The 27,374-nt window shown below is 44.2% G+C and overlaps 1 protein-coding gene across 1 annotated transcript in view; it reads right to left on the bottom strand.

Moving 5' to 3' along the window:
- The window catches only part of LOC137625796 (major facilitator superfamily domain-containing protein 6-like), an 88,520-nt gene that overhangs the window by 41,890 nt on the left and 19,256 nt on the right, over window positions 1-27,374 (bottom strand). Inside the window, exons 3-5 of the mRNA XM_068356682.1 lie at window positions 15,849-16,050; window positions 6,387-6,555; window positions 5,268-5,444 (exon numbers count right to left, since the gene is read on the bottom strand). Coding sequence (XP_068212783.1) covers window positions 5,268-5,444; window positions 6,387-6,555; window positions 15,849-16,050 — 548 coding nt within the window. The remainder of the gene's footprint in view (window positions 1-5,267; window positions 5,445-6,386; window positions 6,556-15,848; window positions 16,051-27,374) is intronic.

Below are 27,374 nucleotides of genomic sequence, written 5' to 3'. Positions count from 1 at the left end.
ATGGAGTTTGTTTGACAAACCTGTTCAGAGCCGAGAGGTCGATGACTGGTCTCCAGCCTCCAGACGCCTTCTTTACAAGAAAGAGTCAACTGAAGAAGCCTAGGGAACCGTCGACGACCTCCTGGAGAGCATCCTTCCTTAACATGGTCTCGACTTCTGCCCGTAGGGCTTTCCCCTTTGCCGATCCCATGGCATAGGAGCTCAACGACACTGGATCCACTGTCAAGGGAGGTAGAGATGTTGTGAACGGGACGCGATATCCCTGACTGATTACGGAAATCGTCCAGGAATCGGCCCCGAGTTGCTGCCACCTAATTGCGCAACTTTGTAGGCATCCCCCTACTGGTGGACATGCAGGGGGACTGCCAATCCTAGCGTTTGCAGCCTTGGCCACTCCCTCTAGGATTTTTCAATCCCCTGGAGGACTTTTTGCCTTTCTTGTCTTTGACAGGAAAGGGCTGCTGTTTGGACACCGTCGTCTTTGCTGCCACTGCCGGTTTCGTCGTCTTGGACGGGCGAGGTTGTTGAGGTGCTGGAGGTTTATATGTGAGAGCCCTCTGGAGGAGAGTGTCCTGATTGGATTTCCTCTACCTCTCAGCTGTCTGTTCCACATCTTTAGGCTCAAACAGATTATTTTTCCCAAAAGAGAAGAATGTCTGAGCCTGCTGACTTTGACGGCTGGGACCTACGAATAGAACCTTACTGCCACCGTATCACGTCGTTTTAAGATGGAATTGGCCCACAAGTTCGAGACTTGGTGGGCCAGAAACTCAATGGTGTGGGTGCCCGAAAGGAGCAAGGTCTCCAGGGCTTTCCTGGTGCTCTCCTTGGACAGATCCTCGGATCGCAACAGGATGCCAAGAGACCACAGCCATACGTCAAGCCATGAAGTAGCCTGCATGGCACACTTCGCAACCTTCTCCTGACTTAGGATCTCTGTCGCCGAGAAAGTCACTTGCCGGCTAGAGAGCCTCTCTAGAGGGACTCCCTTGGTTAGCTCTTCCATAGAGTGGTGCAAGGGAAGAGCTAAGCAAGACTCCTCCATAATCTCAAAGTACCTCCTCTGGTGGATACGAGGAGGAGGGAGGAGCTTGTTGCCAGCAGTGGAACGGCTGGAGGAGGCGAGTTCGGAGAGCTGGCCCTCAACTTAATCCTTGGCACTCTTCACCCCTTGGGACCAGGGCAAAGCCGCACTGGCCTTAGCGGGCTTCTGGGTGCCAAAGACTCGGTCCAGGACTGTGTCCTTGCCCTCATGAGGAGGAATCTCAGGGTCCGGGAACTCGTTGAGATGCCTCATCAGGGTCAGGACCTGCCATAAGGCATGCTCTGACTCCTGTTGTTCTACTCCTGGAGAACTGGCAGCAAAGTCTCCCGTCCCCAAAGGCTCTACTTGGGGGGACACGTGGACGTTCTCCGCTGGTCTCGTTGGCTCTGGTCGAATCCTAGAAGAAGACTTAGAGATGGGAGTCCTTAGGTTCCCTCCTAGGAGGGATACAGGACTCCAATAACGAAGTCTGAGGGCTCTTCTCCGCCCCAACTCGGGACGATTCTCCTGCTCGAGGTGGGGTTTCTCCCACTGGTGCGATGGGAGAACGTCTCACCTCGGTAGACTCCCGAGGACGGAAAATCCTCATCCACAGGAGATGGAGAGAAAGTCTGAGGGGGGGAGGGAGCCTTCCTAAAGGATTTCCTAGGAGCCAGCTTGACCCGGGGAGAAGTCACCACGACTTCTACTCCTCTCTTCCTCTTCAGTGGGGTCGGAGCTGCCCTTGATTTGAGGCCCAACTCAGAGAAGGCAGGGTTGACAGCCTGAACGCCAGCTCTGATAAGGGACTTAAACCATGGCTGCTTACTGACAGATGCTGTGTCAGAGACTCCCTCTGGAGGGAAGGGGATCGGGCGATCCTTCGGAGTATCACTACAACTGGGCCTGCCTGAAAAGAAAGGGAAGAAGAAGAAGGTTGGTTCCTGGACCTATCTGAAGACTTCCCCTCCTCCTGCGAGCTCGCTGGTCTGCGCTTTGGGGGGGGGGGAGGAACATGAAGAAGACGACCTGGATGCTCTCGTTCCTGAAGCTTCGCGCGGGGGCTTGCGCTGTGAATCCCGATGGGAATCGTGCCAGGGTTCGTGCTGGTGCTCGCGCGATGGAATATTCCCTGGTTCGCGTGCGCGCGCGTGGGCGCGCGGAGATGAAGTCGCAGGTGCGTGTGGGCGCGCGGAGATGAAGGCGCAGGTGCGCGCGGGCGAGCACTGACGAGCAGGAGAGCGATGGCGCACAGGCGAGCGATGGCACGCAGGGTGCGCAAGTGAGCGACTGCGCACTGGCGAGGGTGCGCGGGGGCGCGCGGGCGATCTATGGCGGGCAGGCGAGTGGGCGCGTGGGCGTGCTGGCAAGTGATGGCGCGCAGGTGATGGCGCGCAGGTGATGGTGCACGCGGGCGCGCAGGTGATCGGTGGTGCGCAGGTGCGTGATCTGGCGAAGGCAGAGGGTGTTCAGTAGGAACAACAAGCGTAGTTCCGCGCGAAGGTGACTGCTCGTGGGCGCGTGGGCGCACAGGATCTCGGAGACCTCTAGAAGAGGACACAGCAAGGGCTGGAACATGTGTGCGCGAAGGTGACTGCGCGCGATGGCGCGCGGGCGAGGGCTGACGAGTGGGCAAGGTCCGAGGGCGCTCAGGAGATCGCTGACGAGAAGGCGAAAGTAGTCTTTCCTCCTGTGCCCAGATCCGGAGATCGTGGACGCGCAGGTGAAGAGCGCTGGAGAGCTGGAGATCGTGGGCGCACGTGGCGCGCATCAGGATCAGGGCGCGCAGATGTGCGCTGGCGAGGAGAAGATCGCTGGCGAGGAGAAGATCGCTGGCGAGGAGAAGATCGCTGGCGTACAAGAGATCGCTGGCACGCAGGTGAGCGCTGGAGCGCAGGTGAGCGTTGGCACGCAGGTGAGCGCTGGAGCGCAGGTGAGCGTTGGCGCGCAGGAGATCGATGGCGAGCAGGAGAGCGCTGGCGCATAGACTCTGTAGCACGAGATCGCTGGCGCGGTGTCCCTGGCACAGGATGTTTCTGGAAAGTAGTCTCAGGAACAGCAGGAACCGCAGGAGAGCGCTTGCGCGCAATCGCGCAGGAGATCATGGGTGCACATGGGATACCTTGCACTTAAGGGACTTACTCACAATGTGAGAAAGCCCCTTTTGCACTGAAGGGACTGGTGCCTGTTGGATAACGGGGTGCGTGGGCGCCCACAGCGCGTCAGCAGCCAGGAACGGAGACGGAAGATCAGCAGGTCTGACAGGCGAAGGTGATCGCAAACGATCAGCAGAGAGGTCCAGGGATGCAGCTACAACGGTCGCTGCACGGCGAGGAGAATCCTTCTGCGGGGGACTGCAAAGGCGAAGAACCGAAGAGGCGCCTCCTAACTCCCTTGTGGGGAGAAGGAAGGCCTCTACGATGAAGAGGAAGACGAGCCTTACGTCTGATACGTCCTCTGGGGGCAGCAGGTAGACCATCATCAGTCCTCCGAAGAGGAGTCTCTGTTAGTGAACTCCCCCGAGGGGGAGAATCACCTGCAGGAGAGACCGTTGGACTTAGCTCCTCCCTCGAAGGATGTTCGGAGGGGGGAACTAAGCCTTCAGCAACATCAGCACCCAAGGCAGAGGTTTGACCTAATTCGTCGGAAGCCTCTGCCACAACAACGTCAACGATAGACAGAGGGACAACCTCTGCTATCGCCGGCGACTGTTTGGCAGCAGCCCCCAACCTGATTATGTCAAACAGGGCTTCCTTGGAGGGCGAACCCTGAAGCCCCAAGGAAGCCCAAAGCTACCACTCGACGGCCTCTCGGAAGAGACCGAGTGGGAGCTTCGGAGGAGGCTTGGCTACGGAAGAAGAGTCCTTGGGATTTTCCCTCTTCAAGGAAACCCTTGAAGGAGAAATAACCCGTATAGACTTCTTCTTCCGGCGCCGTGAAAACCTCTACCACTGGGAGGTAGACCACTCCCTACACTCACCGCATGCTTTATTTCTTTCACACTGTTGGCCCTTGCAATAAGGACATAAGGTGTGAGGGTCTGTGTCCACCGCCGACATAAATGTTCCGCAAGGGCGGTCAGGAAAGCCGGGACACTTCCGCATGGTAGAGGCCAACTTCCAAACACACTGAAAAGAAAAAGCAAAAAACAAAGATCAAAGGCTGTCATAAGCGAGGGTGGGAGCAGACACGTCTGATCGTCACCCGAGCCAAAAGCAAAGTGAAGTATTCACAGGTGTGTGAGGGGGGAGGGGTAGCAAGGTATCCCTCCCTACCCCCTCGCTAACTAGCGAGGGGGTAGTAATCTCTCGTTAAAATTCTAATGGCTCGTCATTTCATCTACGCCGAAAGTAATACCCATATCAAATAGCGTGGTTTGTATTTCAGTTAAGGAACAAATAAGAAAAAGCCAAATCTCCTTGTGTCAACAATTTGCATTACTGGTAAGTTTTCGTCTCGTGGGTGGGACTTATAGTCAGAGGAGGAGAGACTTTCTCTGTGATTTGAACACTTTGACAACATAAAGCAAACAGTAAAATAAACCTCACATAATCATGAATAAGGACTATAATCGCAACTATTTTGGTTAGAGGTGAGGTGAGATGTGAATACACTCAAATATATTTCACATAATCATGAATAAGGACTAGAATTACAAGTATTTTGGTTGGTGGTAAGGTGAGATGTGAATACTATACAGTACACTAAAATATATCTAACATAATCACGAATGAGAACTAGAAAAGTACTCTGAGAGTGCAGACCTCCACCACGACAGATTATTTCTCGAAACCAGCTTGCCTTTCCCAGATTCAATTTAGACCATAGGTGTATATGCAGTCTTTGTGACAACCATGTAACCATGTGCCAGACAGTCATAGCAATAAACTGCTAGCCTATATGACCTGTGGGGTCGAGGCAGGTTTGAAGTCTGTGTGACAACCATGTGCGAACTTGGGGTTAAGGTTACGGTTAATTCGATCGAGCAAAACCTTGACCTTTGACCTAAGACTTCCAAAATCGAATCACTTCCACGTCTCAATACAACAATTAATCCCTGAAAGTTTCACTATTCTATGAATAAATTTGTGGCCAGGAAGTTGTTCACAAACAAACAAACAGACAAATGGGTGAAAACATAACCTCATCCCAATTTCATTGGCAGAGATAATAAAATTAATTAAAGCTCATGATATAACCCAATAATCTGTACTAATTTAGAGATTGCATAATGGGAACATACCTTTTCTCCATTGAGACTGATGCTGTTAATGGGGAAGAATGTACACAGTCCTTCTTTATCATAATGATAAATACCAGCAACAGCTGTGAAAGTGATACGGTTATCCTGACAAACAGATGAACTATTCCAGGACTGGCATATTTCCTCTATATTCTTTGTTATTCCATGAAGCTCTACCTGAAATATGCAAAGAAAATTTAGAGAAAAACAATGATTCAATAAAATGGAATAAAATGTTTACACAATTGTTTCAACAATCAGGGGACTAGAACAATTTTGATATTTAATATGATATATCTTTTTAAATACAGTAATAATCTATAAAAAAAAAAAAAAAAAAAAAAAAAAAAAAAAAAAAAAAAAAAACTTTTTGAACCTGTTGTTTTTTAGTGTAAAAACAGGGAAGACAATCAACTGAGATCCCAGTGATATAGTGCACTGGATAAAAAAAGAGCATTACTCAGGGACATTCTCTGTGACCAAGTGGCCTACATGGGTACTAAATTGCAGATGTTTATGATCATATGTCACTTGACAAACATGTGGAACACCAATTATGACACTTGAGCACAAAAACATTGATCCCTCGGTGAAAGTTTTGGCAGGATGATGATTTAAGACAGAAAATGTCCAATACAATAAAAAAGCTCCAACATATTGACTATTTTATTGACAAAAACCTATATATTCTTTCAGGGCTTGTACTCAGTGATATATATCTTTAAAGATGATGATATTTCAAAATTTGCTGGTAAATAAACACTTACTTACAATAAGCATGAATGACACACTGAAGAACTATACAGTATACTAATGGCACTGTCTAGATTAAGCAGAGCAAAGTAGAGTACTCAAATTACAGTACTATAACATATTCTTTAAAGATGCATAGATTCTTGGTCCTAGATGTTAGTACAGTATTCACTTATTCCATTTCTCTACCTCTCATATGTAAAGAATAATTTACTGTACTCGTCATTTTCAATATCATATACCTGTGAAAAATTCAAAATAACAAACCTCACTCGACCAAGTCCATATGATCCACTTGCACCCAAATAGATTTCAGGCCTTAGATTAAACTAATAAATGAGCACAATAATTAAGGTCTGCCCTTACCTCACAAGTCACGGTCTGGTTTTCTTGAATGGAACTAAGAAAACTATTGCTCCCACACTTTTCTTCCTTAGTACAGTGCTTCAAGTAGCTGATAGGTGTAGTGCAGTCAAACAATAAATTGTTTGATTTTGCATTTGCATTTGATGGCAAGGAAGGACAGAAGTAGAGACTGTCAAGAAAAAGTAGTCAATGTGTTAAAATTTAACTGTTATAGTTTCCCTACTAGACATATTAATCTTCATATAACATGATAAATAAATTCATATGGGTTACTGTAAGTGTCATGAAAATATCTAAATACAGTATTACATGGAATGCTAAAAAACAAAAAACTTGACACAATATCATTGCAGTGCAGTACTGAGTTAACTGTAGTACACAAGGAATATTATCTAGGAAATTAATTTATATTCCTGCCTTGTACACACCATTAGGTTCCTAAATTCAGAGTTATATTGATGAAATTTAGCACTGTACAGTATATCAGCATTGTTCTAGCATTTGAGGATACAGGACTTTATAATCATCATGAAAATTTTTATGACAGCCTAAACAAGAAATCACACATTTTCTAACCAGTTTGCATTTTTCCTACCCATACAATCATGAGACCTTTAATAGGAGTACAGTATGGCCTCAGCAAAGCTGGAACAGCTGTTAAGCGTTCTAGCGAGGTAAACAGCTAGCTGTTTGTTGCCTACCACTTGGAATGTAATTTAAAGGTCTCGGGTTTGCATAACTGGGAAAAATATGAGTTCATTCAGAAATATATGTAATAAAACCCTTTGACCTTTAATGAGACTCATCCTTAAGAGGAAGGAAGTCTCCAAAACCAATCTGGCTGGTTTACTGACCTGCAAAATGTCAATTCACTAAGTCTTGGAGAAGAGTGAAGGTATTGCCTCCTGTCCACTTCCTAACAACCTAAACATGGAGATGTTGCAGGCATGAAGCTAGGTCCTTGCTAGGAGACTGATAGGCAGTCGTGGAAGAACCTACGTCCGTAAGGATACTTTACTGTGCCCGAACGTACAATATGGTAATTGAGAGATAGGATATGCTTACATTCCATCCTTCCTCCTACTTGTCTGGGAGGATGGGGGAGATACTTTGATGCAAAACTTGTCAGTAAAAACAATTTATTCAGTCGTGAGGCTTGCCTACATCTAGCGTCCAATCCAGCATATTATGAAGCGACTGCTTCATCACAAAGGGAAAAAAGAAAGAGTGGACAACAGCCAGATATTCTTCCTCTCCTTCTGAACTTATGTCGCAACCGCTATGTTCGAAGAGATGCTACATATCCTATAAGGGAGCTAGGTTTTCAACATGACTTTTTGAGTAACTACCACAGGACTAAGGATGAGGTTATCCAGGGACTTGTGGGTAAGTTCTCATGGGATGTAGGGAGTAAAGGTTATCTGTTAGGTTTCAGGTAAATAATCATCTAAAAGAAAGGAAAATTGTAAAAAAAGCTAGACTACAGACGTAGTAACTGGATAAAAATGAATGAATACACCAAGAATTTAGAATAAGACAAAACAGAGAACACATATACACAATGGGACTCCTTTGTAAATATTTATATATAAAGAAAAAATGGCTAAATGTTTACTGCATAGAAAAGTTTTACCAAATGGAACTCTACAACCTAAGTGGTTCAACAGAGAAATAGCCAATGAAATAAAAGTAGAGACAGGAAACATAAATCAATGGGTCCACAGCCTTCAATTCATGAAATTTCCAAGCACAAGAAGTTAAGCAGAAAAGTACATAAACTAGTTAGAAAGGCCAAGATCAATGAAGAGAAAAGAGTGGCCTCAGCTATAAAATAAAATCCAAAAGATTTTTTTTGCATATGTAAACAGTAGAAAACCATTCAAAAACATTAGCCCATTAAGAGACTCGAAAGGTAATCTTATAACAAATAATTTGGAAAAAGCCGAACTGATGAATGCATATTTCATAACTGTAAAAGATGTGAGATTGGAAGTATGTTTAGAAGTAGAAGGATGGATGTATTGGCCTTGTGTGAGACAAAGATGAAAGGAAAGGGTGAGGTGATATTTGGTGAAATGTCTGGTAGAGTGTCTGGGATTGAAAGGGGAAGAGCGAGAGAGGGTGTGGCTCTATTGCTGAGTGAATGGATGACAGGTAAAGTAGTGGAATGGAAGGAGATATCATCTAGGTTAATGTGGGTAACGGTTAGGTTGGGTAGGGAATGTTGGGCATTTGTCAGTGCGTATGGGCCAGGTAGTGAGAAAGGTGAAGAAGAGCGGAATGAGTTCTGGAATGAATTAACTAGGTGTGTAGAAGGACTGGGTAGAAGGAATTATGTAGTTGTCATGGGTGACTTAAATGCTAGAGTGGGTGCTGGAGAGGTAGAAGGTGTCATTGGGAAGTATGGCGTACCAGGTGAAAATGAGAGTGGTGAGAGACTGGTAGATATGTGTGTTGAACAAGAGATGGTAATAAGTGCTAGCTTTTTTAAAAAGAAAGATAAAAATAAGTATACATGGGTAAGAGTGGCAAATGGAAGAGTAGTAGAAAGGGCTTTAATGGATTATGTGTTGATAACTGAAAGAATGTTTGGAAGATTGAAAGACGTGCACGTGTTTAGGGGTATGGCTAACGGTATGTCTGATCATTTTTTGGGGGAAGGAAAATTAGTTGTAGCAAAAGAGTGGGGGAATAGAGTAGGTGGATGTAAAAGGGAGCTAGTGAGGGTTGAAGAGCTAATAAAACCGGGGGTAAAAAGTAAATATCAGGAAAGGTTGAAAATGGCATATGATGAGGTGAGAGTAAGAGAAACTGGTAATTTAGAGGAGGAGTGGAAGTTAGCAAAAGAAAATTTTGTTGGGAATGCAAGTGATGTATGTGGCAAGAAGGTTGTTGGAGGCAGCATGAGGAAGGGCAGTGAATGGTGGAATGAAGGAGTGAAGGTAAAAGTGGAAGAGAAAAAGAGGGCTTTTGAAGAATGGCTGCAGAGTAATAGTATAGAGAAGTATGAAAATGAAAAATAGAGAGAGAAAAATGTGGAAGTAAAGCGCAAGGTACGTGAGGCAAAGAGGGCAGCTGACCTGAGGTGGGGTCAGGGATTAGGTCAGTCATATGAAGAGAATAAGAAGAAGTTTTGGAAAGAAGTGAAGAGAGTAAGGAAGGCTGGCGCAAGAATTGAAGAGACAGTGAAAGATGGAAATGGAAGGTTGTTAAAAGGAGAGGAGGCAAGGAAAAGGTGGGCGGAATATTTTGAAAGTTTGCTGAATGTTGAGGATAATAGGGAGGCAGATATAATTGCTGTTCCAGGTGTTGAGGTGCCAGTGATGGGAGATGAGAATGAGAGAGAGATTACAATAGAGGAAGTGAAGAGAGCACTAGATGAAACGAGAATAGGAAAAGCATCTGGTATGGATGGTGTGAAAGCTGAGATGTTGAAGGAAGGGAGTGTGATTGTACTTGAATGGTTGGTGAGATTGTTTAATATGTGTTTTGTGTTGTCAATGGTACCCGTAGATTGGGTTTGTGCATATATTGTACCACTATATAAGGGTAAGGGAGATGTGCATGAGTGTTGTAATTCAAGAGGTATTAGTTTGTTGAGTGTAGTTGCAAAAGTGTATGGTAGAGTAATGATTAATAGGATTAAGGATAAAACAGAGAATGCAATCTTGGAAGTACAGGGTGGTTTTAGAAGAGGTAGGGGTTGTATGAATCAGATTTTTACAGTTAGGCAGATATGCGAGAAATATTTAGCAAAAGGTAAGGAGGTGTATGTTGCGTTTATGGATCTGGAGAAAGCATATGATAGAGTTGATAGGGAAGCAATGTGGAATGTGATGAGGTTATATGGAGTTGGTGGAAGGTTGTTGCAAGCAGTGAAAAGTTTCTACAAAGGTAGTAAAGCATGTGTTAGAATAGGAAATGAAGTGAGTGATTGGTTTCCAGTGAGAGTGGGGCTGAGACAGGGATGTGTGATGTCGCCGTGGTTGTTTAACTTGTATGTTGATGGAGTGGTGAGAGAGGTGAATGCTCGAGTGCTTGGACGAGGAATAAAACTGGTAGGCGAGAATGACCATGAATGGGTGGTAAATCAGTTGTTGTTTGCGGATGATACTGTACGGGTAGCAGACACGGAAGAGAATCTTGGCCGACTAGTGACAGAATTTGGAAGGGTGTGTGAGAGAAGGAAGTTGAGAGTTAATGTGGGTAAGAGTAAGGTTATGAGATGTACGAGAAGGGAAGGTGGTGCAAGGTTGAATGTCATGTTGAATGGAGAGTTACTTGAGGAGGTGGATCAGTTTAAGTACTTGGGGTCTGTTGTTGCAGCAAATGGTGGAGTGGAAGCAAATGTAAGTCAGGGAGTGAATGAAGGTTGCAAAGTGTTGGGGGCAGTTAAGGGAGTAGTAAAAAATAGAGGGTTGGGCATGAATGTAAAGAGTTCTATATGAGAAAGTGATTGTACCAACTGTGATGTATGGATCGGAGTTGTGGGGAATGAAAGTGATGGAGAGACAGAAATTGAATGTGTTTGAGATGAAGTGTCTAAGGAGTATGGCTGGTGTATCTCGAGTAGATAGGGTTAGGAACGAAGTGGTGAGGGTGAGAACGGGTGTAAGAAATGAGTTAGCGGCTAGAGTGGATATGAATGTGTTGAGGTGGTTTGGCCATGTTGAGAGAATGGAAAATGGCTGTCTGCTAAAGAAGGTGATGAATGCAAGAGTTGATGGGAGAAGTACAAGAGGAAGGCCAAGGTTTGGGTGGATGGATGGATGGAGTGAAGAAAGCTCTGGGTGATAGGAGGATAGATGTGAGAGAGGCAAGAGAGCGTGCTAGAAATAGGAATGAATGGCGAGCGATTGTCATGCAGTTCCGGTAGGCCCTGCTGCTTCCTCCGGTGCCTTAGATGACCGTGGAGGTAGCAGCAGTAGGGGATTCAGCATTATGAAGCTTCATCTGTGGTGGATAACGGGGGAGGGTGGGCTGTGGCACCCTAGCAGTACCAGCTGAACTCGGTTGAGTCCCTGGTTAGGCTGGAGGAACGTAGAGAGTAGAGGTCCCCTTTTTTGTTTTGTTTCATTTGTTGATGTCGGCTACCCCCCAAAATTGGGGGAAGTGCCTTTGGTATATGTATGTATGTATAACTGTATTCACTAGGGAAGAATCAACAACCCTCAACGAACCAGCTATCAAATATGAAGGACCACAACCATTAAACAGAATCACCTTTATACTGGATGATGTCAAAAAGAATATAAAAGGACTCGGTAAGTCTACAGCACCAGGTCCAGATGATATTCATCCAAGAGAGATTATAGAACTAGAAGAGATAACCCCACACTTTTACAAAATGTTCCGAAAGACAAACAGCGAAAGAAAGGCAATGTTCCTCCAATCTACAAGAAGGGACCAAAAGAAGAACCTAGCAACTACAGACCTGTGTCTAACTTCAGTACCTTGCAAAATTTTTTAATCTATTATAGTAAATTCAATGGTAGAACATATTGAAAAAAACAATCTTCTGATAGACAGCCAACATGGTTTTAGACAAAAGAAATCACGTGTGACAAATATTTTGGAATTTTTCCACTATATGTATAGCATTTATGACAAAAGCAGGGCAATAGACATCATATACCTACACTTTCAAAAGGTTTTTGACAAAGTTCCTCATAAAAAATTAAAGGTCAAAATTAGAGCACTAGGCATCATTGAGGAGCCAGCTGAATGGATCAAAAATTGGCTAACAGACAGAAAAAAGAGAGATGTAATCGATGGAGAAGCTTCAGAGTGGACAGCTGTTACAAGCGGAGAACATCAATGATACATCCTTGGTCCATTGCTATTTCTGATCTACATTAACGATATGGATTTAGAATTGATCAGTAGAATGGTCAAATTTGCCCACGATACTAAACTAGGCATAAATACTGCGAACTCAGAAAATGTAGATGCCTTAAGAGAGGATCTCTTTTTGCTAGGGGAATGGTCCAAAAATGGCAAATGACTTACAACTGTGGGAAATGTAAAGTCATGCATATAAGTTGTAGTAACCCACAATCAGATTACACACTGCTGGGTAATGAAATAGAAAGTGTGGACCAGGAGGAAGATCTCGGTATCATTATCGACAAGGATTTGAAGTTCACCCAAAAGAGCATAAAAGCTGAAAAGAAAGCACAAAAACTAATAGGTTACATAAAGAGACAATTCAAATACAGAAACAAAGACACTGTACTACAGCTGTACACATCATTAGTAAGACCCCATCTAGAATACGGAGTCCAATTCTGGGCTCCAAGTATTCAAAAGGATATAGATAGACTGGAAGCAGTACAAGATAGGGCCACCAAACTAGTTCCAACACTAAGGCAATTTGGATATAGACGGAGGATGGAATGTTTGAACTTATTTGATCTACAAACTCGACAACTAAGGGGACACTTGATAGAGGTATTCAAAATTCTTAAAGGAATAACAAATGTAGATTACAGCAATCTATTCATGTTTAGCACAAATCCGTCCAGAGGTAATGGATACAAATTGGAATTGAAAAGATACTACACCATTCAATGTGGCAATTTCTTTACATTCAAAATAGCAAATACTTGGAATATACCACTAGCAGATGTGGTAAACAGTAACACAGTAAACAAGTTCAAAAATAAGTTAAACATGATCATAACAACTCACTAAATGCTTAAACTAAATTGCTCTACCAAAGAGCAAAGGGAGTCTTCGAGGATGGACTAAAGTCTTTGAGACATCCAAAATTCTTGTAACTCCTTGTAACTCTCTCTCTCAACAGTAACAAAATACAAATGCAATTATACAAATTAAACATACAATTACAGGTTATCAAAAAATATATCCGATAGTCACGGATATTGTATACAGCTACCGAGCAGGGACCACTGCCTCGTAACAAACGGGTTAATGATGAATCTGCTTAATGACGGGGTTGTTGCCCCCTAACCCTGTTGTTATTGAAAGAGTACCTGTACCTGTAAAAAGGAAAAAGGGCGGAAAGGCTGGCTAAGGTATCCAGAGGAACTGGTGTTGGATAGTGACCCAAAAGAAGCCGACATCCTTGGAACTGGAGAGCAGCTTACTGGAAGATGTTCTAGAATTAGTTCTGGGTCAACTGGGAGGCAAACGAAACTTTCGATGGCAATACCCAAGATGTAAGGAGCCTTTCTGCTATGCATGAAAGTGAGGAGTCACTGATCTAATCAATGCTCCAGGTGAGTGTGGTAGAACATTCCTTGGCTTCCTTGAGTGGAGCCAATTTGAGTTGTTATGCAACACTACTGGGAAACTAGTAAAGCCTGTTAGGAAGATAGCAAAGGTAGGCTAAAAAGCAGGTGTTTTACTTCTATGAACCACTTCCCTGAGGTGTTCATTTACTCCAGGTTTGCCCAATACTCCTTGGATTTGTCTGAGAATGGAAAGATCCCAGAAGATGGTGATCGAGAAGAGATGTCAATCAACCACCACGTCCGATTCTTTGTGTTTCCTGTTCCGCTGAAATCAAATGAAAGGAACATTTAGTGTTGTGTCCAACAATCCTACAGCAATCACCAGTTTGGGAGCCCGTGTATAATAACTGCCATGACGTGAAAAGTTTCAGAGAACGCTGGTACTGTACAGCAGGAGCAAGTGTGCTACTTCCCAAAATCTGCTGGAACAGTTGTTCAAATGCATTATCAACATAATCCTGTCCTACATTTCTGCCAGGCGATTCAGCTGGCTTACCAACTGAATGCAATTCTCAGACTGTGTCATAACAAGGTCACCTGTCTTAGTCCTGGAGCACTGACTCCTGGTGGGAGAGAGGAAAAAATCAATTATCAAGAAAATCCAAAGAGATGAGCCTCGATCGAGTAAGTACCAGAAAGGAAATTAATACCTTAGGTGTAAGACATTCCAAAGTTTATGACAGACCAAAATATACGCATCTAGATGTATATATACTTCAGGTTCAATGGGGCAAGTATTCGTCCTGATGGCCAAATGTAGTTTTTCTATCTTCTTACCCAACCTCATGTTGAACAAAGGCTCTATGCATTGGCAGCCTGTAATAAAAGTTCAGTACTTGCTGTTTTCCTGATGGCAAACTGTACTGCATTTGCCGTCATGTTTTTGAATTGGAAGATCGGTCACCAGTCTCCCGTCAACATTCCCATTGGAAGAGTTGACAGTAAAGACCTGGAGAACCATCAGCACATGCCTCTCCCTTGTAACTTTTTTTTGGTGACTGCCATGTTAGAAAGCTCTTATTCTTCTGCCTGTTTGGGAATGTGAAGATGCGGGTTGAGGAGAATTTTATGACTGCATAAAAAAAAAACATTGTACTGGAAGCTGCTCGTCTGATCCTGGAGATAGTTTCCATGGCAAGAAACTTTGGGGCTAAGAACAAAGTGTCCCCTTGCCTGAGACTTAATCGGATCTCTGCTGTTGGTGCTGCAATCGATGGACAGTGGTGGGATTCTCTAAAACATTTCTGGAATGTCCCATGGCAGGATAGGGAGGATGACAGCTGCTATAATGTCATAACCCAATATGAGACCTACCTCTGGTAGCAAGAGCATGAAGTACTGTACCTAGTACCAGAAATCCTTCTCAGGGCTGAGGGATTGGTTGATTACTTGTGAGACTTGGCCCCCCCCCCTAAAAAAAAGAGAGAGAGAGAGAGAGAGAGAGAGAGAGAGAGAGAGAGAGAGAGAGAGAGAGAGAGAGAGAGAGAGAGAGAGCATTTATTACTGGTAGTGCCTGTGCTTGTTCTAGTAAGAATTAGATCACAAACACTCTGGAATGAGAAAAAAGAAAAAGATTAATCAGTCAGATTAAAAACGGGGTGAAGTTCATGCGTACAGATGTTCAGCCGAAGTCGAAAGTGAGGTGTGCTCTACTTGCTGGGTGGGCATGGCCTACATCCCAACTGACAGTCAACCATTGTTTACCTTGTTAAAAGACTAATGGCAGGTTTCAGTTTTGCTGGCCATACTCCTATTAAAGGTAAATGGTTTGTATCGTGTGTAGAAACAAATTAAAATATATTTTGAGATCAGGACATAAACAGCAATGGGGACAAATATTAAATGAAGCTCTAGGTACTGTACTCCCTCTACCGGTAGTTAAGTGCTTCTCCTGACAGATGTTGCTCCTGGATGACAGAACCAACAGGGAGAGGTATATAAGGGAGGGAGGGAGAAAGCTAATTTTGCCTTTATTATTTAGAGTTTGGGAAGCAGCCTCTTCGATGTTGTTAGCACGGTGGCTATAAAGTAAGATTCAGTGAAACACAGTAATACCCATATCCCAAAGGATTTCATAAAAGAGCTCTCTACTTACTGACTTGATTCTGCAAATATCTAATACTATATAAAAAACTAATATAAAGCATTAATTTATAAAGCAAATTAGAATATTCTACACTGCATATTCTATAATGTCCAAGCATACCTAAAAAATCCAATCGCGCTGATGGCAATGGAAGACAGAAAAACTCCTCGGTGAATATGAAAGCAGTCCACAAGAGCCCCGGAACACGTCTTGGCAAAAAGACCAATAAAAGGTAGGATGGCATAAATCAAACTTATACCAACAATGGGGATTCCCAGTTGACGAGCATACACGGGTAAAAAAGGAACCACCGGTGCTGTGCCTGAGGAGTGAGTGAGGAAGAGATTGTATAGGTCAATATCACAAAAATCTTTTTGATAAACTTTGGATTAGGTGTATTACAAAAATAAAGTACAGTACGAGTAAAAGCATCATAAAAATAACCTAGTTTTCTCACTCTTTCTTTCAATGATTCAACACCTACAGTATATCATACCATTAGCATAAGTTAAGTTACTATCAGTTTTGTCCACATGAGATTACAAATAAGTAAATCTCAATGCCCCTTTTTCAAAATACTGAACATATAAGTAATGTATTAAAAACCTTTCACCCTACATTTTTGTGCTGTTTCTAACTCTCTGACTTAAACAAAATTCAGCCCGGCAGATTTCAGTCATTTATTTTCCACTGGCATACGTCATACTTCCCAAATCCAGTAGACTTGAAGATCTTACTATCACTATATAAGAGGTTTTAAATCTCTTAAAAATCCATGTTTAGAAATTAAAGGATTTATAAATATATGTGGACAATGTAGCTTATGACAAAATATGGTATATACAGCATTTTATACCATTTGATGTAAATATAATTTTTACTTCAATTATACTGAATACAGTATCTAAAAATAAATGCAAATTTTTAAAAGTAATTTATATTTTTCCTAACTATACAAACCTGAGTCCTTTAACAAGAGTATAATTTTAGCTCAGTTAGATTGCTCATTAAACTTTTAACGAGACAGTGGTAGTTACGGGCAGGTAGAGGTTCCGCCCCACCCACCTGACAGTTACTTATGCACTCAATTCTGACCTTAGGCCTGGGACTTGCAGAGTGCTGGAAGCAGAAAGTTCAACTTATAGGACTCAGTTTTGTATCGTTAGAAAAAATACAAATTCTTTAAAAATTTGTAACATGTTCGAATATAAATATAAACCATCATCCTTTAATATTGCACTGTTGAAGACTTATCATTATGAGGGAGGAAGTCCCTAGAACCATAAAAGGATGGTTAATTTTTCTGTGATTTATCAAGGCCCTTGGACCTTTGTAGGAGCAGAAGTGATGAATCCTGTCTACCTCATAACGACCAGGGCATGAAGATGTTGTACATGTTAGGTTAGGCCCCTAACAGGCAATTGGTACACAGTCATAAAAGAACCTATTGTATATCTGTATGAAGGATATGTTATCTGAATATATGTTCATGCATGAAAAAAGAGTTTGCATACATTCTTAACCTCCTTTCCCTAATCTGGGAGGATAGGGGAGGTACTTCTCAACAAAACCTGTCTGAAAAAAGTTACTTGATTATGAGGTTTATCTGCACCAGGCATCCGGTCCAGCACATCACGGCATGACTGCTGCACCGGTATACTCCAAGAGATACTGAGTATGCTGTGAAGTCTATATAGCATTTCCAGACTTCTGCCTTCCAGACATGTGCTACTGACAGGTTCTTTCTGAATGCTAAGGTGGATCCGATACCCTTGACTTCATGGGCTCAAGCCCAGTATGGACCTTGCATTCCCTCACAGGTTGTAAGGAAGAGACATCTCATGGTCTCATGAAGCCATAAAAAAACAGTGTGTTTGGATATGTTCTATACCCTTCCAGTGCTGAGAAAGTCTCTGCTGCTCCAACTTGAAGTTCTCTTTAGGTAGTGTCATTGTGCTCTAACAGGACAGAGAAGCAAGTCTTCTCAATTCCCACTAGTAGCTTCTTGTAGAGAAGAGAATGGCAATGGACTTAAACCAGGAGTCTTAGACAGCTGGATTCTGGTTCTTGGCTATGAACTCCTGAACAGTGGTGAAGGAGACATTCTTCCATCCTTCAGAATGACTCATGACATACAAAATGCCAAAAGCTCACCGACCTGCTTTGGTGAGCATAAAGCTAGTAAGAAGAAAATCTTGAGGGTATGATCCTTGGTTGATGGCCATCTCAAGGGCTCATACAGGGCACACATAAGAGACTTGAAGACTCGAGTGACTTCCATCCATTCCGGGGGCTTGAGCTCGCTTGACAGGCAATAGGTAGTAGGTTGGCCAGGGCACCAGCCACCCATTGAGATACTACCACTAGAAAGTTATGGGGTCCTTTGACTGGCCAGACAGTACTACATTGGATCCTTCTCTCTGGTTACGGTTCTTTCCCTTTGCTTACACAGACACTGAATAGTCTGGCCTATTCTTTTCAGATTCTCCTCTATCCTCATACACCTGACAACACTGAGATTACCAAACAATTCTTCTTCACCCAAGGGGTTAACTACTGCAATGTAATTGTTCAGTGGCTACTTTCCTCTTGGCAAGGGTAAAAGAGACTCTTTAACTATGGTAAACAGCTCTTCTAGGAGAGGGACACTCCAAAATCAAACCATTGTTCTCTAGTCTTGGGTAGTGCCATGGCCTCTGTACCATGGTCTTCCACTGTCTTGGGTTAGAGTTCTCTTGCTTGAGGGTACACTCGGGCACACTGTTCTATCTAATTTCTCTTCCTCTTGTTTTGTTAAAGGTTTTATAGTTTCCATATGAGATATTCATTTCAATGTTACTCTTTGAATATTTTATTTTTCCTTGTTTCCTTTCCTCACTGGGCTATTTTCCCTGTTGGGGCCCCTGGGCTTATGGCATCCTGCTTTTCCAACTAGGGCTGTAGCTTAGCATTTAATAATAATAATAATAATACTACTACACAAAGCTCCTCATGGGCACAGCCAATAGCCACAAAGAGGAAAAGTCTAAGCCATTCAGTCTGAATACCTGGCTCAAGGCTGAGCAATAGTCTTTCACCAGAAAGACTGAGAAGAACTTTTCTAAATGAAGGAAGAGGAAGAAATCAGCAATGAATTGCATAGAGGCTCCATCCGGAGAAGTATCACTTCTGCAACGCTAATTGCAGAAGATGGTCCACTTCTTCAAGTCGACAGATGCAGAGTTCCTTTGCAGATACCCCAACATCTCCTGTGTAGTGCTTAGTAAAAAGCCTATCCTTCGGTGGAGATGCTGAGTTGTGACCAACAGTAATGTGCAAGGGATGCCATGAGTTAAGGCGCCTCTTAAAGTGTGGCTGAGAGAGGAGAGTGGGACATAAAAGTAATTCTCTTGGTACCTTGATGAGAAGCATCAGCAGATCCTAATATTATTAGGCATGTCACCAACAGGGAGCCACCATGGCCATACTTAGACCTGATGTTGTCAAAAACCTGTCGAGTAATCAACAAATCCGGCAGAAAGGCAGAAAAGCAAAAGCATCCAGATTACTCCATGGGTTTTGGAAGGTGTGCTCAAATGCTGCCTACGGGTCTGGAACTGAATAGCATCAAACTATGACTTTCTTGTTCAATTGAGTGGCAAACTGGTCGATCGATGGTGATCCCTGAGGAGCAAGAAGGTTTTCCACCATGTAAGGATGTATACACCACTCCGACCCTAAAACATTCCCCTGGCAGCTGAGCGTACAGACAGTCCTCAAGGTACGAACATCCGTTTAGCGAACTTGCAGATTTATGAACACAACTACCGCAAGTAAAAAATATGTTCAAACTCCGGGGAGTTATAGTTTTGAAATCAGCGCCACTCCCGACTGGGTTCCGATGGAGCAGCTGCCAACCAGGGCGGGCAGCATTGTGCCACTTTCTTCAATGTCTATGTGTATTGTGCAACGTGTTTGTGGAAAAGTTGTTGTCCACTCTGTAATTCATTATTAGAAAACACAATAAACCATTTTTTACCATTCCTTAGAGAGATAGACAAACTTGTGCACATGTACAATGCGAATGTAGTCTATTCTTTTCAACATACTGATTCCAGGTGTTCTTTAAGCAAAAGCACTTGTGAAGTATAAAATGGGTTTCTACTATTTACTGTATAACAAATGTTGTCATCATATTTGTAGATGAATATTCATGTGGTATTTTCAACCTTGTTACTTATTTTATTTTTGTTGTTGAAGGACTGATGTGTACGATATTAGTTTTCTTATTGTCTTTTACCAAATAATTATCTTTTATAATTTGCTTCTATTATCTTTTCATAATCGCATCACAATCTTTGTTCATTTTGAAATTCAAAGTATAAAAAAGTCACCCGAGGTTCATTTGCATGTTGGGTCCCAATGCCCAGAACCAAAACAAAGGGTGGTGCCCAGTTATTATTCGTGCTCCCTGGAGCCAGTTAGATAGCTGTAGTTAGTTGGCATTAGGGCCGTTAACCCGATATCAAGTCCGAGTGCTATACCTAGCCGCAGCCCGCTAGTCATAGCAGTGATAGCATCTATACTCTTCAGGACCCAGTTGGCCCACTAATTTGCTGACTGGTGCATCAAGAAAGTTATAGCCTTAGCACCTAAAAGGAACAAGTTGGTGTACTTTGTCTGCACATCGTCAAATTCCAAATCCTGGGTAATGGCAAAGTAGACTAGTGCATCAGTCTACTGGTCAATCCAGGAGTTGTCTAGAGGCTGGCCACAGAAGCAGCTTCCATTGCAGTAGACTCAAGTGCTGAGAATGAGGGGTTGAGTTTCTCCATGGGGGTCCCTGCCATCAGCAAGGCAACTGCTGAATCGAAAGTGTGTGGGAGGCAGGATCTAGTTCGATCAGCTGGGGCACAGGGAATTTCTCTGACCAGGAGACAACATCTTCACCCAGCCAATCCTCATCCTGAGATTAAGTTCCAACCATGGCATCAACTTGTGTATTGTCACGTCTGAAGACAAAAAATTTCTCTTAGTCTTCTACTTCTTGCCAAACTCCACCCACTACAGATGAGGCCACGACCTATACTAGTTACAAGGGGATGAATGCTTGCTCATATCCCTTCTATGATGCCAATAGCAGAAGAAATGGAGTTCTACCTTTATTGTACTCAAAGAAGAAGGATTAGCATTTCCAGATGCCACCCAGTGTATGGCACTTGGGAGCAGTTGAGGTAATCTGAAACCAGGGAAGTGGGTGGATAGGCTGAGGTATCTACAGGAACTAGTATGTTGAAAGGTGACCTGAATGATGCTGACGTCCCTGCTACGGTAGAGAAGCTCAATGGAAGATGTTCTAAAACTGGAGTTAAGAATCAATCAAGAGGCAAACGGGTTCTTCGAAGATGATACCCTAAGTGTAAGAAGCCTTCTACTACACACAAAAGTGAGGGTCACTGATCCTAATCGATGCCCATGGTGATTAAGCGTGCCTGCTATAACATTCCTCTAGTTAGAATGGATCTTGCATACAACTCTATCATGGAGTCAGCTAGCCAGGTGCGTACCTGCTTGCTAAGTTGCCCTTTGCTTGTAGATGTAAGACAAGAAGGTGGATTTCATATCATCAATGCTACTGGATGCCTATTCAAACCTGTTGGGGAGATGGCAAAAAGCATTGCTTGGAATTCCCGTAGCTTGAAAAGCAGGTCTTCTATTTCTATGAATCACTTCCCTGAGGTGTTCATGTACTTCAGGTGTGCCCTATTCTCTTTGAATTTGTCTGTGATCAGCAGGGCCCCTAGAGGTGGGGATAAATAAGTGAATCTCTCCTTGAGAAGAAAAGTCAATCAGCAACCAAGCCTAATCTTCCCATGTTTCCTGTTCCACTGAAATCAGAAGGAAGGAGAATTGTTGGCTGCTTACCAGTAATGCTTCCAACAATCCTGGAGCAATCACTGGATTGGCAGCCTGTGTAGAAAGAGTTCCCCAATGAGGAGGGAAGTTTCAGGGGACAACATTACTATCCAGCCATAAGCTCCTGATCGAACGGAAGCAACTTTGCTACTTACCTCCGTTTGCTGAAACGAATCTTCAATGTGTTATTGAATATAATTCAGTCAAATATTTTTGCTTGCCCATGCAGCTGGGTTACCGATCGAACACAATCCTCAGATTGTGCCAATACGCGTTTAACCATCTCGGTCATGGAGGGAGACACAATAAGTAAATTGTCAAAAAAATCTCAAGAGGTGAGCCTCAATTGAATAGGTGCCAAGAAAGGACATGAATACCGCAGGAGTAAGACTGTTTAAAGCTTTGACTCTGAATTGAAAACCAAAGGCTAGAGGACAAGGACAAATTCAATTCTGATGGACTGGAAGATGGGCATCTAGATATACATATCCCTCAAGATCAAAGGAACAAAAAGTCTTCTTTCTCATGGTCGAACATACGGGACTTGCCATCTTTCTGATGCCTGATTGTACTGTAGGTCCTACTTGCCATTATCCTTTTGAACAGGAAGATCAGTCGTAGGTCCCTAGTCAACTTTCCGGTTGGGAGAGTTAACTATAAAGATCTGGAGAACTCTTTGGAACACTTTGAGTGCATTCTTCTCCCTCGTGTTCCTTCAGGATCCCAAGGCCCATTTGTTTGGTAGCTGCAGTGTCAGAAATTAAATTGCCTATTTGGGAATGTCAAGCTCTGGGACCACTCTTAGCACTTACTCAAAAGGAGGTTCCTGGTAACCAAACTGATTTTCTCTTGCACTGAGAGAGATAAGGTAAAAGTTATGGGTACGTAACTTCTATAGCACAAGTCTCCTAGACTTTGTTACATCTTCTACTTGATCTTTTCAGAAGTTTAATAAAATATTCTTTGAATATGAGGTAAGAGAGAGGGAAGATCTTGGAGTTAATCTTCTCTGGAGTCATTCAGGCTAATGAAGATATTCTCACAGGGAAGAGGCCACAAGAGTGGAGCTAGGTAATATGTCCTTAGCACCATCGAGGGTAAGAAGACAATGAAATGAAGAAGGGCAGTGACCCTCCCCTTTACAGTTGGCGGCAGAGGAGCTTTTCTTCCAACGGAGCAACAGTGATATCCAAATAAAATCAACTTTATTAAGTTCATGTCTTCGCTGTACAGTTACACCCGTAGGGGATAGAAGAGCAACAAACATGCGACCTGACAGGAACAAGTATGTTGGATAATGGTGGGTAGCACAGAAAATTGTAATAATTACAGTTATCAGGAAACACTTTATATAATTTCTACAGCCATCTGGCATAGAGGCTATGAGGAGGTACCTCCTTGTTTGTTTACGTGTGACACTACCATCGTGTTGTTGCTCATCAACACCACTGTGTGCCTTGAATGGAGCCGTATGAAAGTGTTTTAGGGCTAGAAAAGCTTCCCTCATTTCCAGGAGGTTTATGTGGCACTACTGTTCAGGTTCAAACTGCCATCCGGATACCGTGAGGTGCAACAGGTGAGCCCCCCAAACCCTTCTTTTGAAGCATCTGTGAAGAGCTACAAATCCATGGGAGGAGAGAGGAGGTCTACTCCCCTGAGTAGGTTGGTGTTTAACACCCAACATCCCAGGTCTCTTTTTTGCTCTTGACCTACCAGTACCAGAGTACTCAGTGGGTCTAAGTTCTGAGAACAAAAGGTCTTCAACTGCCACTGAAGAGATCCGATGAGGAGACGACCATTGGGAACGGAACTAGCTTCTCTAGAGAAATCAAGTGCCCCAATACCATTTGCCACTGATGTGCTGACAATTTGTCTCTCGAGAGGAAGATCTGTGCTATCTCTCTGTCTTTTTATTCGTTCCTCACATGGAAAGAACTTGCCTAGTTTGGTTCTAATTCTCATTCCTAGATATACCAAGTCATGAGTTGGTTGCGGGTGGGACTTCTCATAATTTACTGATCCCCACATCTTGGTAAAATGCAAGAAGTCCGTCTCGATGGAGGAGATGGGACTCCCTTGAATCTGCCAGAATCAGCCATTTGTCTAGGTATCGAAGTACTGAAGTTGAATGGCATTCTTGTGTGCCTAGGTAGACACTAGGGTGAATACCTGTGTGAACACTTGTGGATCGCTGTGTTTCAGTCTGCTCACAGCACCTTGAATTGGTATACAGTATCTTTCCTCCTAACGTGAATCTTAAGTACTTTCTTAAGGATAGATGAATGGGGATCTGGAAGTACACGTCCTTGAGGTCTAATGATATCATGAGGTCCTGTGGTCTAACAGCCTGTCTGACTATCTGGGCCGTCTCCATCTTGAACGGGGTCTGACGTATGGACCCATTCAAGGTCAATGAATGCTCTCCAGCCCCAGACACTTTTTCGACCAGAAATAATCAACTTTAGAAGCCTAGGGACCTTTCTGGGAACTCCTGGAGAGTGTCCTTTAGCATGGTCTGGCCCTCAACCCACATGGCTCGTTCCTTCTTGGATCCCATCGCGTAAGAATCTGACATCAACAGGTGAAGGGTCAGAGGGGGGAGAGAGTTTGTGCAAGGGACGATGTACCCCTTTCTTAATGTGGAAATCAACCAAGGCTTAACTCCGTGGAACATCCACCTCTGCCATCAGCATTTCAGGCATCCCCCTACCGGTGGACTGGACTAGGGACTGCCCTCCCTAACAGGAATGTCCTCGCCTGTTCCTTCTCTTCTACCTCCTTTGCTCCTCCTTGAGCCTCTAGGTCAAAAGGGATGCTTGGGGGTTTGCACTTGTGCAGATTGTTTTGCATGGGAGGTCTTCGTCTTCAGTCCCCGAATGTCTGCAGAAGATGTCAGGGGTGCAGGTACCGCTAAGTGGGAGCGTGAGGTGATTGCCCAATGGAGAAGGGAGTCTTGATCACATTGCGGCATCTCAAAACCCAGTTGACCCACTGGTTACTGATGTTCTCTGTCAAGAACTCGAGAATCCAGGCTCCCGAGAGGAGGAAGGCTAACAGCCATTCCTTCCTCTGAGGGATGAAGAGATTGTAGTTCTTAACAAGGTAACCTAACGTCCCTAACTAGAAATCCAACTATGATATGGATTGCAAGGAACATCTTGCAACCCACTCAATGTTGGTGTCGTCACCTGCAATGAAATGCACTGGCAAAGTTGCCAGTTTGGCCAAAGAAGAGTTTAGGGTCAAAGCTAAGAGTGCCAGGTCTAGTGGTAGAGGAGACGGGTCGTTCTCTACCACCTCGTAGTAGTTCCTCTCCCAGACGTACAGTGGAGGAAGCAATCAAGAAGAATCAACTGAACGAAGAAATTGGGAGGTTTCTGCAACTTGGGTATAAGCCCTCTTCCTTGGCACTTTGACCCCCTCAACCAAGGTAAGGCTACCTTAATCGTGGTGGGTCTCAGCATATCACAGAAGAGGTCTAGGGTCGTTTCCTTTTCCTCCGCTGGGACCTAATACGGCTCCCAAGATTGTTCAGTCTCCTAATACAAGCGAGAGCTTGCAAAAACAGGCGATCTGCATCTTTTTCCTCCAAGGGTGATATTTTGGGGCTGGCGGACGCTGGCAGCGGTCCATCGGAATGTTCAGATCCGTCACTGAAAGGTTCTTACTCCTCCAAGCAAGCACCCATAGCAGCCTAAGAAGGGTCAAGCTTGTCAACAGAGTTCCTTTTGTTCGAGGACTGAGCCATCTGAGGTACAGTAGATCACTATGCTCCGGTTTTAAGAAGGCAGATGTTCGAACCGGGGAACATTTCCCTAGAGACTGACGTTCATCCAAAGAACGCCGATTCCGTGTCCTACCTTTCTCTCGGTCAGATGTTGAAGCCTTCAAGAAGGAAAGAACTCTCCTTTCTCTCAGTCTCCTTATGTTTTGCTCCTTCAAAGGGGGCAGAAGCTGGACCCTCTGTCACCTTGGAAGAGGGTTCCGCCTGGCTCAATTTTATAGGCGAAAGTCTATATTTGTCTGTGTGGGTGATCTACCCTGGAAATTTCAAACATCTACTCGTACGAGGATGTATGGTATCCCCTGGAGGGAGTGCTTGTTTTCTTCGAAATGATCAGGATCAATGCAAGCCTCTCCCAGACCAGGTCTTGGTCGGCAGGAGCCTTGGTCTTTAGGTACTTTCGGTACCTGGAAGATAGCCGAGGCTTGGGAAGAGGTAGAGGAGGAGGTTGCCTAGCATTGCTACTGCATCTAGGGTCAGATGAGCCTTCACTCCATAGAGAGGATTCCAGCAGGATGGTAGAAGTGGCGGGTGAAAGAACTTTCGGGGGAACTGGTGATCGAACCTGATACTACCTTTTTCGATGCTATTACAAGGTTCAGAAACCAAGGGGCATTCTTCAATAAAGGAATTGTTTCCGACTGAGCCCCTTGCGTCTGTTCCCTTGGAAAACATGCACTCACTTCCCTGCGGATGTAAGCGCTGTCAACATGTCTTACTGGAAAATCAATCTGAGAGGGGAAACCTACTCTATTTTGTGAGGGAATCCACTGTTCCTCTCCCAAAATAGACCTACTAAATGGCAAGTGTTGGCGAGGCGAGTGCTGACAGAGCGCGGGCTCTTGTTAGTTCGCACAGGTAACTTGGTGTCTTTGCTCTAGACAAAGTTTTTAGCATGCGTGTGTCTAGATGGAAAGACTTACTAGATGGAGCAATGTACATAGCAATAGCACATACATTATTCCAGCAGAGGAGCTTGAACTCCCATCTCACTAGTTGGTAGTGCGCAAGGCTCATCCGCTGAAAGTAGGTCAGTGCGTCTATGAGAGAAACTCTCCTACTCACCTTTTCCATAACAGAAGAAAAGCATGCTGTTTTCCTTTCCCCTAAGGGCGAGGAAGGGCTGGCAGTTGCTATGTGCAAGCAGCAAATCAGATTGTTCCTTATGAGAAGGAAAACCTAAAGGGGTAAGTTCGTAATAGCTTGTCCTTGCATAGCCTGTAGCATTGATGTTGTGTCCTATGGGCACGATGACGAGGGAGATTGATTGTGGGCAATGCCTCCCACCAATATCGTCCAGCTCCGAAAAGCTGTGTTACGATGGGCTAGAGCAGGGCATGAACGAACCCAATGCCCTTCCGTAGAACCTCCGGGGGTGAAAACCACTCAGGAGAAGGCCGTCTCTCACACGCTGGGTGTGTGTGTGAGTGTGTGTGAGTGTGTGTGTGTGTGTGTGTGTGTGTGTGTGTGTGTGTGTGTGTGTGTGTGTGTGTGTGTGTGTGTGTGTGTGAAATGATCAACCCCTTTTGCTCCTGATGGCAAATCTCCTGACGAGCGAGGAGCTTGCTGAACAAAAGCTGAAGAAGGGGATCTTTCCCTCGTAATGGATAATTTCCCAACATCTGGCGGAGAACAACTCTCCCTCAGAAGGGAAGGTTGTTCAACACCTGGAGGTGGACCTCTAGACAACTCACTTTGTCTCCCTTCCGGTTGGGCAAACCCAACCAAAAGATCGACTCCATGAACCTCCTTTGCGACATAACCGAAACTAGACCCTGGGTTCCCAGCGAAGGGGTCCCCCGACATGTCACTCCGAGGAGTACATGTCAGCAACTGCTCTCGCCCGCCCGCTGAAGTAGAGCGAACATCGGGGCGAGCAGAAGCCAAGGTCAAGACAGCTGAGCAGGTGTGAGACACTTTTGGTCGAAGACTTCCGGAGCCTCGAGGAGCAAGATTGGAATCATCCC

Source organism: Palaemon carinicauda, chromosome 32 (assembly GCF_036898095.1).
Source record: "Palaemon carinicauda isolate YSFRI2023 chromosome 32, ASM3689809v2, whole genome shotgun sequence".
Lineage (NCBI taxonomy): Eukaryota > Metazoa > Arthropoda > Malacostraca > Decapoda > Palaemonidae > Palaemon > Palaemon carinicauda.
This window is presented reverse-complemented; position numbering and strand designations above follow the sequence as displayed.